The sequence below is a fragment of the Telopea speciosissima genome, chromosome 2 (assembly GCF_018873765.1).
Source record: "Telopea speciosissima isolate NSW1024214 ecotype Mountain lineage chromosome 2, Tspe_v1, whole genome shotgun sequence".
Taxonomy (NCBI): Eukaryota; Viridiplantae; Streptophyta; class Magnoliopsida; order Proteales; family Proteaceae; genus Telopea; species Telopea speciosissima.
This window is the reverse complement of record NC_057917.1, coordinates 61,300,644-61,312,974: the sequence shown is the minus strand read 5'-3', so window position 1 is coordinate 61,312,974 and position 12,331 is coordinate 61,300,644. Positions and strand designations below refer to the sequence as shown.

General features: G+C 41.4%; 1 protein-coding gene across 1 annotated transcript; it reads left to right on the top strand.

Moving 5' to 3' along the window:
• The first annotated feature begins 1,269 nt into the window (after positions 1-1,269).
• Positions 1,270-2,226, top strand: LOC122652538 (pseudo histidine-containing phosphotransfer protein 6-like). The gene is made up of 4 exons (XM_043846311.1): positions 1,270-1,533; positions 1,633-1,776; positions 1,896-1,968; positions 2,073-2,226. Exons 1-4 carry the CDS (start codon positions 1,334-1,336, stop codon positions 2,124-2,126), a joined length of 471 nt encoding a protein of 156 aa, XP_043702246.1. The 5' UTR covers positions 1,270-1,333; the 3' UTR covers positions 2,127-2,226.
• The last annotated feature ends 10,105 nt before the right edge of the window (positions 2,227-12,331 follow it).

Below are 12,331 nucleotides of genomic sequence, written 5' to 3'. Positions count from 1 at the left end.
CATGTATCAACAGGTGAACGTACATCTCAGAACTAATCACAATTTAATTTTGTTTCCCTAAAAACCCCTCCTCCCCTTGTAAATATGGTAAAAATAGAAGAGATGGTTAACTCTCACATGTCCGTTCACGTATTGGTACGTGCAAAGGAACCGAACTCAAAAAATACCCTTGTGATCCTAACCTAACCATTGTAATTATCCAAATCCTACAATATATACTTTAACTCCTCTACGGTTGTCGAAGAGAGCAAATACACAAGAATTATCAATTAGGGTTTCACGGTTGGACAGTGGGATATCCAAGTTAAACACTTACATAATGAACAACTTATAGTTTGCTGATTAGCTTTTGATGTACTGCGAAAAAAAGAGAAATTGAAAAGTTGGTTTTTGTCCATGAAACTCTAAATGGTTTAAAACCCAAACCCGAACCTAAACCGTTGACACCCAGGCCCTAATCAGTGCTTACATATAGCATTAAAAAGTATCAAATCTCCTATAATTTTGTGCTTACTTAAGAAAGACTCTCTCTTTGTATTGGGTATCCCATCCCTGGCATCCCATCAGGGTATCCTATGAAACCTTGTTACTACCGTACACTGAGAACCAAAGCATTTCAATTCTCAACCCCAGTCCCCAGAGACAAATGTAACATCAGGTCTTTACCTAGTTTTGACACCTGCCATCAATGCCAAAACAAAGGCTTACCATGGCCTGCTGCAACTCTGAGCCTTTGTTTTCGGGCGTTTCATCCCCTTCCTTTAGTTTAAAGTTTCCATTTTTTTGTTTGTAAATTTGTATTGGAATTGGTAACGGAAGGTAAAAGTTGTTCCCAAAAGAGAAAATTTACACAAAAGTAAAAAAAAAAAAGTGAAGGAAAAGAGGGTTTGTGAAAGAGCATGGGACAACGCCAAAATAAAGACGAAAAGTAGCCGTTTTTGTTTATGGAAGGCTGAAACCCGAAACTGACATTACCGGCTGCAAGCAGTTGTCGGTGCCGAGGTGACCGCCGTACCTGCACCACAGACAGCACGCGGAGGTCACCTGAGTACGGGCCACTGTAGGTCACCGGTCCGCTAGATTCCTCGCATTCACCTCGATCTCGTCTCCTTTGCACGCCCATCTATTTTCTACCCTTTTTGTTTTTCTCCGTCTCTTCTCTCTCACACACATCTTCTCTCCTTCCTGAAATGTTCCACCCTTTAAATTCAGGACCTCATCCTCTCTCTTCCCTCCTGCCCACAATCCCCTCAAAGCCCTAAACCCTTCTCGCTTTCTAACTTTCTTGTTGATCGAACTCAACTCATTCGTCAAAACGGGTCTACCTCTGAGGATGCTTGGGTTGGGCGCGGTTCGCTTGCGAGCCGATATGAATCGCTTGCTTTCCTTATTATTCCACCAGGGAGTCCTGGATGAGCATTTCTTGCAACTCCAGCAGCTCCAAGACGAGACCTCTCCCAATTTCGTCTCCGAAGTCGTCAACATCTACTTCCATGAGTCTGAAAAGCTCTTAAGGAATCTTAGAGGAATGCTGTAAGTCCCCAACTCTCTGCTCTCTCGGTTTTAGTTTCTAATCTCTTTCGTTCTCCCACTTGGGTTTTTAAGTAAGTTTTCTAATCTTTATGTGGGCAGGTCGGATAGAGAATTCTCAGACTATAAGAAGATGGGAATCCATTTGAACCAGTTCATGGGGAGTAGTTCAAGCATTGGAGCCAAGAGGGTCAGAAATGTATGTGTTGTCTTTCGCTCTGCTTCCGAGCAAAACAACAGAGCTGGGTGAGTTTGCTTTGCTTTCTCATATATAATTTGTACACTACATACCCATTTCTTCTTTCTCTTTAGTTTGCTATATAATTAAGGTAATGTGTTTTCTGCTGCAAATGGGTTGGTTACAGATGCTTGAGAGCTTTGGAGTTGTTGGAACATGAATACTGTTATCTGAAGAATAGATTACACGAACTGTTCCAAGTAATTAATTAAACAGTAACTTCTACTACTATTCTCTTTAATTTTGAATCATAAACCACATTATATATATATATATAATTTATTATTTTTTAATGATATTGTAGATAGAACAGCAACGAGTGATGGCAGCTGGAGTTTGGTATCCCATGCAGGATTGAGATCGACAAGTCGATACTGATAGATTGTGTTTGAGATTCGTGAAATCTTTTTGTAGTTTCAGGCTTTCAGAAGAAACTCAAATAAACCTCAAGTCTTCAAGACTCTAACTACTCAGTAACTGACAGAAAGAAGAAAGGAGAGAGACAGAAGAGAAGGGACGGACGCCTTTGTCTTTACTCTTTATGGTAGAATTTGTAAGATGAATGACAGACACTTACTCGTGTTGTATTTATGAATGGAAAGGGTGGTGGTGGTAACATGTAACTGCAGCAAGCTAGCTAGCTGTGCAATTCTTAACATCAAATATCCCACTTGTCATTAATGGTTACACCAACTTCTACCACTCGTCGATCTCAAGTCTGTCATATTGATCAGACAACAACCATTACAGGCAATTAATTTGTTATATATAGTTCACAAGGCTAACATGCTCTCTCTCTCTCTTCCAACGGCCTGGAAAAGATATTGAATAACCCCTTCCTTCCTTTTACTATTTTTTTTGGCACTCAAAATGGAAGCATTTTAGGGTTTCAAGAACTGCAATTACTCAAATCACAGAACCAATGGGGACGTAAATTTGGTCCATGAACTAGATTGGCTGAATGGAACTATTTTCCTGGATGTGGAGTAGCTGTAGTTGACACTTTCATTTGGTGAATTACATCCTAAACATAGTTCACCAACTGGCCAAACAAGGCTTTAAAATGGTTGAAAAGTCAATATGTGTGAAATATATCAGATTTTTTTTCATTACACAAGGGTGTATAAATGTCCAATGCGTGGTGACTATATATACAATCAAGTTGAACCACCTAGATTTGGTATGTAGCCAATCCAGATTCACTGGATTCTGATCCTCTACTGCCGGGTAGGGTGCTCGGACAATGGTTGGGGCGGTCATTTTTCCCTATGCATGTGTGAGGCTGCATGTTGGCCGTACGGCTGTTGGCAGCAGAGGATCATTAACTCAAATTGATTTATCAAAAGGTCAAAATGGTTAGATCAAGTCATCGATGTCCACTGGTTCAAAGTACCAATAAAGAAAAAATATTTTAACTTGCCAAGACATTGCCCACCACATCCTTTCTTTACGGGTTACTGAGTTACTGTGGAGTCTGTCGAGTTGAGGAGTGTGGACACGAACATAGAGTATTGAAGGTGTTTGAGAATCTACTTGGGAAGGCGCCGAATAAATTCCAAAATGGGCAAATAAATCTAGCCTAGGTAAAAAACAAAAACTTTTGGACTTGAGTACGACAAGAGCACTCCTCAAAAGGTGGTGTGGAGGGGATATTCATCCTCTCAAGTTCCCTGCTCGGTACAATTCATATGGTTCCTCCCATAGGAGGCGGAAATGATCGACCATCTTATCCCCTGTTTGAATATTCTACCCAAATGGGATTCACCCCCTCTTATCAGAGGCACTAGGGAATTGTACCAGACAGGGAACCTGAGAAGATAATTTTTTGAAGGACTAGAGCTTTCTTGCTCTGGTTGACGGGATGCACCATCTTCTAGGCTTGTCTTCAAACTCTTCAAGGCTTAGAAGAGGTGAAGTTCCTCGAGACTTTAAAAAAGAGAAACTCCAAATTTAATTCAATATTCAACCAACTAGAATGAGCATAGCTCTTACATATTTAAAGGAAAATAAACCCTAATCTCTAGCCCCTACCCCAATTGATCCTACGGCTGAGAATGAATAAAAAAATAAAGGAAACAATTAATAAAAAAAAATAATGTTTAGGGAAATAGAAGAAATACAAAAGGAAAGCAATAAGTAGAAAATTCTCATTATCCTCCACAAATAGAAAATAATCCATAGACCACTTGGAATGAAGAAAATTCCTCAAAAGGAAGGAAATAAGTCAATACCCATCATTCGGATTCGAACTACTGATCGAGAGCCGGATGTGTCACCTATCTTCGTTCATATTTCTGATTATATGTAGAAGATCCTGCATTACCACTTCAGATTAGATGGATTCAATTAAACTGGATGCTGAACAAAGATGATTCCAATTTCACACTCCTAATTCGTTGAATGACTGGTCTGTTGATGGAGTTCATGTCTCGGATAAGTTGAAGTAGAGATGAGAAAGTAGTAACGGCCAGATCATCATACTGACTAGAAGTGTTGATCCAATGGACAGAGAGGGGATCATGGGTCATAACCTTCCTTGTATTGGAGAGGGGAAGTAAAATGGTCATCCAAGTTAGGTGTTGAAACCAATCTGTGATGCATGTAGACCTCTTGGTGCGAATTTGATGCAAAATTTGATTCAAACCTTTTGAAACTATCGTGTTCGTCAACTTCTTCATCCCGGTACTCGTCGAACATTAGAGGTTTGCTAAATGTAACATGTGTGGGTGCATCAATCATCCTCTACGGGGTTGGTATTTTCAATTGGAACTGTTTGGTTACCTCTATGTATGGGTAATGGGTGCCATAGCAGTGCTCTATCTGTTGGCCAAACAACGGTCCAGGGATCAAACCATGGTTCCCTAGGGAGACCAAGATATTTATCTTTAGGGTTTTGCACGCCCTGGGTTAGCCCATGGTGTCCCATGGGTGCCCCATTTTAATTTTAGGGTTTCCCATGGTCGCCCATGGAAACCCTGGTGCATCCCTATTAGGGTTTCTCCTTCCCTATTGCATTCCATAAAATTAATTATCACAATAGGGACGGAGAAATTCGTCTCTAGTCCATCACATGGCAAGAGGGATCCATCCCATACTCGAATGCGCAGCAGAAATTAATCGATTCGAGTTTCTTTCGCATCCCATAAATATTAATAATCAATGAACAGAAGGAATTAATAAAGAACTGCTAACCTGGTGAGCCTCAAGTGTTGTTCCTCCAATAGACAGTGGTTCTTCCTCCAATAAGCGCTCCAAGCAAACAGATCTCAACCTCCAATGGTGCTACCAAGGTTCTACACGCCAATCCCGATGCCCTCAAACTCCTCAAGACAGATCTAGGGTTTCACAAACCCTAACTCTCAAACACAGGTGAGAGAAGCAAGAAGAAGAAGAGAGATCACAAGAGGGAGAGAGAGAAACCAAAAACGTAGGAGAGAGAGTGTCTACTCCAAAAACGTGGAGAGCTTCCCTCTTCTGCGTTTTATGGTCCCCTATTTATAATAATAGGGTTTAATTAAATCCTAGATAGATTTAATAGAGCCCTAGTGAGAGTCTGACTCTCTCTCTCTCAGTCTGGCAGTTCTGTTTAAACTCAAAGTGCTACACAGGTGAAGAAGCAGAATCTAATAGGAAAAGTATTAATTAGATTCTTTATTTAATTATCAATGGATAATTACAATTAACACCAAATCCATTAATTAAATAAAGAGCCAATTAAATTAGCAAATTCCAAATAACTCCCTATATGATAACAATTTATCATATACAACCCCCCCCACTAATCAACACCATCATTATGGAATCTAGGGCATGTACACATGTACTGCCAAACCCCAATCCATAGTACATGTCCATATAAGAGCGTCTGTGCATCCGATCGAGTCCCGCAAAACTCGATAAAACACTTTATTTGAAATAACTATAAATAATGTATCATTTTATGTAAAATAAATTTTGCAAAACCATTTCCAAAATGGTACTCGATCCGATCTCGATCCGACCATGCACAGAGTCTCTATCTTGGTGTTCCCTAATCGGGCAGTGTTGACCGTGTTGGATAACTCCTTCACTCACAAAGTGTTCACGCATTCCCAGAACACCGACTTTGACTCGCTTGAGTCTCAGTCATTGATGAACCAAAGAATGCGATCACACTTTGCAGTGACAGGGTTCCCTCAGGTACAGGGTGTCGGTGACACATGTCTATCCCTTCCTACATCACTGGCGTAATACATGAGGGAATCGACAAAGTAGATTCTTCGCCAATGCACACATCAAACATGTGAGCACTCGCATTCGTACCCTGACATCACATGTCTAGGCATACACAATGCGACGACCATATAATAAGGGTGCCCAACCCAAACCCTAGTCGTGACTACCATTTTAAGTATAACTTACAGACACATAATGCTCAAAAAGTTTATATCGCATGTGACAATATTAAACTAAAATGTATAAATGTTCAATACAAAGGTGAACCGGATTGAACCGGACCGAACCGGGTTTGATGGACACACACTTGTCCAACAATCTCCCACTTGTACATCAAAACCAATTCCCCATACATTTTAAACCCATACCCTCCATGTGTTTCTCAAACACACCTGGTGACAAACCCTTTGTCATGGCATCAGACACATTTTCAGTTGTGTCCACTTTGGAGATACTCACGTCACCCTGCTGGATAATCTCTCTGATGAGGTGATACTTTCGCTGCAAGTTCTTGTTCCTTTGATGAGCCCTAGGCTCCTTAGCTTGTGCAATGGCCCCTCTGTTGTCACATAACAGGGGAATGGGGCCCTTGACAAGATCAGGAACTACTCCAGAAATGTTAGGAACTTCCTAATCCAAACACCTTATTAGCCGCATCACATGATGCAAGTGTTCATAAAATAGGGATCGGCTGTAGATTTCTATTTTGTACTCCTCTATACAATGGCACCTCCACTCATTGGACTCGTAACGACTCATAATACCTACTGTATAGCAAACGTCCAACCTCGTACTCAACATAGCGTACATTAGACTTCCTACTGCTGAGGCATAGGGAATCCTCTTCATCTCTTCAATGTCCGTCTGAGACTGAGGACATTGAGATCTAGAAAGACTGACTCCATGCCTGAAAGGAACACTTTCCCTCTTGGAGTTCTCCATACTAAATTTGGCCAGGACTTTGTCTATATAGGTAGCCTGTGACAAGCCTAGCATCCTTTTCTGGTGATCTCTTATGAGTTTGATCCCAAGGATATAGCTAGCTTCACCAAGGTCTTTCATCGAAAACGTTGTGGATAACCACTATTTTACTGATGAAAAGAATCCTACATCGTTACCAATCAGCAATATGTCATCTACGTATAATACAAGAAAACATACTTCCCTCCCACTGATCTTCTTGTAAACGTATGGTTCATCCATGTTTTGATCAAAACCAAACGATTTGATTAATTGATCAAACCTGATGTTCCAGCTCCTGGAAGCCTGCTTCAGCCCATAAATGGACCTCTGCAATTTGCACACCTTTCTTTCTTCCTCCAAGGAAGAGAACCTCTCTGGCTGTTCCATGTAGATTTCCTCTTGAAGGAACCCATTTAGAAATGCAGTCTGCACATCCATCTGCCAGATCTCATAATCAAAGTGTGCTGCGATAGCCAATAAAATCCTGATGGATTTCATCATCGCTACTGGGGAAAAGGTTTCCTCATAGTCTATACCCTCTTTCTGGGTATAACCCTTTGGCACCAGTCTCGCTTTGAATCTCTCGACCTTTCCATCTGTGCCCTTCTTCCTCTTGAAGATCCATTTACATCCAATCGGCTTGACGCCAAGTGGTGGATCGACTAGAGTCCAGACCTTGTTGGAATGCATCGAATCGATTTCAGAGCGCATTGCTTCCAGCCACCTAGTGGCATCAACATCCTTTAGAGCCTCAGAGTATGTCATCGGATCATCATCCGATTCAATCGATACCATGTGGAACTCTTCCACTGTTTCCTCTTCGGTTAGAAGAGTTAGCCTGGTGGGTGGTCTAATAGTCCTCCCACTGCGTCGAGGTTCCTCATATGTTGCTATTTCAGCGGGTATGTCAGTTGGTCTCACTTCTGGAAGTGACATTTCTGAGCCATCTGATAGCTCTTTTATGACTACTGGTTCGGACCCCTGGGTCATCATTTCTTCCTCCAAAAATGTGACATGTTTACTTACAATGACCTTTTGGTCAACAGGGTCATAGAAATAATAGCCTATCGTGCCTTTGGGGTAGCCTAAGAAATAGCATCTCAAAGTCCTAGATTCTAACTTGTATGTCTGTTGCTTTCGCACATGTGCTATGCAACCCTATACCCTAAGGTGTTGAATACTGGGCTTTCGCCCTTTCCACAACTCAAAGGGTGTCTTGGCTACAGACTTAGATGGAACCCTATTCAAGATATATATCGTCGTCTCTAAAGCGTACCCCCAGAAAGAAAGAGGTAGCTCACTATAAGTGAGCATCGTCCTGACCATATCCAATAGGGTCCGATTGCGTCGTTCGGATACACCATTTTGTTGTGGTGTGCCTGGATTAGTTAGCTGACTAACTATCCCTTGGGATATGAAATGTTCTTTAAACTCATCCGATAGATACTCCCCTCCACGATCTGATCGTAAGGACTTGACGTGTTTATCGAGCTGTCTTTCGACCTCGGCTTGGAATTCTTTGAATTTATCAAAGGCTTCCGATTTCTTACGCATCAAGTATATGTAACCATATCTAGAGTAATCATCGGTGAACGTGATAAAGTACTCATACCCATATCTTGCTTGTATGTTTATGGGTTCACACACGTCAGTGTGTATCAACTCCAACAGATCTGTGGCTCTAGCACCTTTATTGCTAAAGGGTTTCTTGGTCATTTTGCCCTGAAGGCATGACTCACAGGTGGGGAATGGTTCCATCCTCAGACTCTCTAATGGCCCATCCCTCACCAATCTACTGATTCGGTCCACATTAATGTGACCCAATCTTAGATGCCACAGATATGTTGAGTTCACTAGAGTTGCTTTCCGTTTCAAATCAACATTTGAAACAACATTCGTTCTAATAGGGCAATCTAGAAAATACAAACCACTTTGCATATATCCGGATGCCACAAAGGAATTATTAAAATGAATAATCAATTTAGAATTAAAGGAAAAACTATATCCGTCCAAAACAAGTTTTGAAACTGAAATTATCTTCCTCTTGAAAGAGGGTACATAATAGCAATCCTTTAAAAGTAAACTAGCAGAACTAAAATTTAAAATAAAAGTTCCCACAGCCAACGCCATGGTCTCAGCTCCAGTGCCCATCCGAAGACGCACTTTATTTCTTTCCAGGTTCCTTGTCTCCTTGAACCCCTGCAAATCATTGCAAATGTGAACAGTGGATCCACTATCCACCAACCAAGAATTGGTCGGTTCAAAAGATAAATTAGACTCATAAAGAACGTGAACATCACATGTACCTTCTTTAGCAACCTCTGTTTCATCCGGCTTCTTGTCTTTCAAAGTTGCCAGGTAAGCACGACAGTTTCTTTTCCAGTGACCCTCCTTCTTGCAATAGAAGCACTTACCTTTGCCTTTATTGCCAGACTTCCCACCCTTGGCTTTTAGGGTCTTACCCTTACTTCCCTTTTTCTTCTTCTTACCATTTGAAGAAGGCTTTGCCTCAATTGCATTGACCTCAGCCTTGTCCTTTTTCAAGGACGCTTCAGCCTCTACCAGTGCATTAGCAAGCTCGGTGAGCTCCATCTCCTTCTCGGACATCTTGTAGGACATCCTAAAAGGTGCGTAGGCAGAAGTGAGTGACGCTAAGATCACATCAGTCTTGTATCGCAGGCAAAAATTAGTCCCCATGGATTCTAATTTTTCAAACAGATTGATCATTTTCATTACATGATCCATCACTGGAGTCCCCTGGGACATCTTGGAGTTATGGATTTGACTCACCGCATCAGAATGTGCGTATGTCAACTGCATGTTGAACAATTCAGCAAGCTTATCCATTTTACCCCCAGCAGTGCGTATATCCTTGACTGAGTCTACAACTGACTTTTCCAACGATCCTAGGATATAGAGTGATGCCTTGGAATCCCTCATGAGGAACTCTTGCATCTCTTCATTTGCCTCAAAATCGTTCGGGTCAAGTTGAGGAGGAACTTGTTCATCTAGAACTGTATACAATCCTACAGCAGTCAAGAGCAACTTAATGCTCCGGTACCAATCTACATAGTTTGTACCATTAAGTTTGTATTCGCTAATGAGTGTTAACAGGTTGGAATTAACGGCAGCCATTGTATATTAATCTACACATGCACAAGTAAATAACCACATGCTAATTAATGACCATTGAAAATAATAAATTGAGCACACACACATCAATGGTCTTTCATGATTTGGGTTTTTCTCATAACCCAAAAGATGAATTGGATACCTACAACCCTTGCATGCATAACTTACCCTGTCGGGAGTCATTATACATACCATGGTAGTGTGGACTAAGCTGTCCGCCTCATGGGCTTCCAATATTTTGGCACCTGGGTGTCATGTCCAGATCCCGTCGGTGACATACACCCAAGTCATGTACTTACCTATTGCATTAGTTAGAATCATGAAATCATGAAAGATGGCCCACTGTCGCAGTGCCCTCTCACTATCCATACCCTAACGTATCTAGATAGAGATAAATATAGATAAATGCGTGACAGAGGTCCTGGCAATGTCCTGTCGGCTTATGCGGGGTCATGTCACATACTTTGTACATTTATCTTCAATAGGAGGCCATGGACATGTCTACCGATTAAGACTAGTCCATATCATACATGTATTGTGAATAAAGAGGGATTAATTAACTCTCACATACATGGATAGATTTAAACAACATAATTAATCAACATTAATTAAAAGTGATTATGGGATGACGACATTTTTATTAGAAGCAATTAAAGAACCCTCCCAATAAAAATAAAACTAATAACTTTGGGTGCATTTATCATGCCATGGATGCCACGCCTCGATCATCTCCTCCGCCCAATCACGTCTTCAAAGTAGGTGACTTGCATCTCCATAAGCTTTGAGCGCCACATGTGGATCACCATCTACATGCCCTGGGAGTCCTAACTCCTCTAAAATTACAATGGAAACCTAGGAAAAATTCTATACACTCTCCTTTCCATAATAATAAAGAAACCCCGCATGGAGAAACCAACCCACCATTTGGGCTGCCCATGGGGTGGAGTACATTTGTTTATAAAAAAGAAAGGGGGAGAGAGAGAAAGAGAGAGAAGTATCACATCCACCCATAACCCCATGTATCACATACATAAACAATCCATCCATTTATTAGAATGTCATTCCCATAATCCCATCATAATATAATTTCATGCATGGGCATTAAAGCAAGTGAACCAAAAATTAAAACATGGATTCCTTCAATTATTGAACCACCACATCGCATGTGATAACATGTATCCAAGCCCATAAAATTAAAATCGCATTTTAATTGCAAGTGGGTAAAGAGGGAATCTCTTCACCCATCATCATCCTCCAAAAACAAAACAAAATAATAAAATTCTGTTTTGAAAAATCTTTTTTTTTTTTTTTTGGTTAAACTGGAGGGAAAACAAGGGGGTGCATGTAGCCCACTTGCGCAGGCTGCAAGCACTCCCTGCGCAGCCCCTAGGCACAGGGCCCACAGACAGCAGCCTTGGGCTACAGGCCGCAGGCCTTCTGCCCGTAGGCTAAAGCCCACGGACAGCAGGCTGCAGGCCCACAGCCCTCAAGCTTGCTGCCCGCAGGCAGCAGCCTGCAAGGGGATGCGCACAAGGGTAGGTTCATGGGAAAGGGCGTGCGCAGAGGCTTGGCAGCGTGCGCTCCCCCCCACATATAGAACATGATTAAAAAATTTTAAAATAAAAATTAGTAGTCACAACCTAATTGGATACATGCTTCAATAATTGGAATAAACAAAACAAACCAAATCCATCATCACATGGGTAGGTTGTTACACTAACAACCTTGTAACTACCCATGTGCACATGGGAAGGTTGTTACAACAACCATATCCTATCCACCCATGTGCCAACTTGCATCCCACTCATGATAATCATATTAACCATTAATTATCTAATATTCATGGGTGGGAAAGGTGGCTCTGATACCACACTGTTGGCCAAACAATGGTCCAGGGATCAAACCATGGTTCCCTAGGGAGACCAAGATATTTATCTTTAGGGTTTTGCACGCCTTGGGTTAGCCTATGGTGTCCCATGGGTGCCCCATTTTAATTTTAGGGTTTCCCATGGTCGCCCATGGAAACCCTGGTGCATCCCTATTAGGGTTTCTCCTTCCCTATTGCATTCCATAAAATTAATTATCACAATAGGGACGGAGAAATTCTTCTCTAGTCCATCACATGGCAAGAGGGATCCATCCCATACTAAAATGCGCAGCGAAAATTAATCGATTCGAGTTTCTTTCGCATCCCATAAATATTAATAATCAATGAACAAAAGGAATTAATAAAGAACTGCTAACCTGATGAGC

Excerpts from the sequence above, each read along its gene's own strand:
- LOC122652538 (XM_043846311.1), top strand. The coding sequence starts at position 1,334 with ATGCTTGGGTTGGGCGCGGTTCGCTTGCGAGCCGATATGAATCGCTTG. Across the intron at positions 1,534-1,632 it reads AGGAATCTTAGAGGAATGCT|GTCGGATAGAGAATTCTCAG; the intron begins GTAAGTCCCCAA and ends TTATGTGGGCAG. Across the intron at positions 1,969-2,072 it reads GATTACACGAACTGTTCCAA|ATAGAACAGCAACGAGTGAT; the intron begins GTAATTAATTAA and ends ATGATATTGTAG.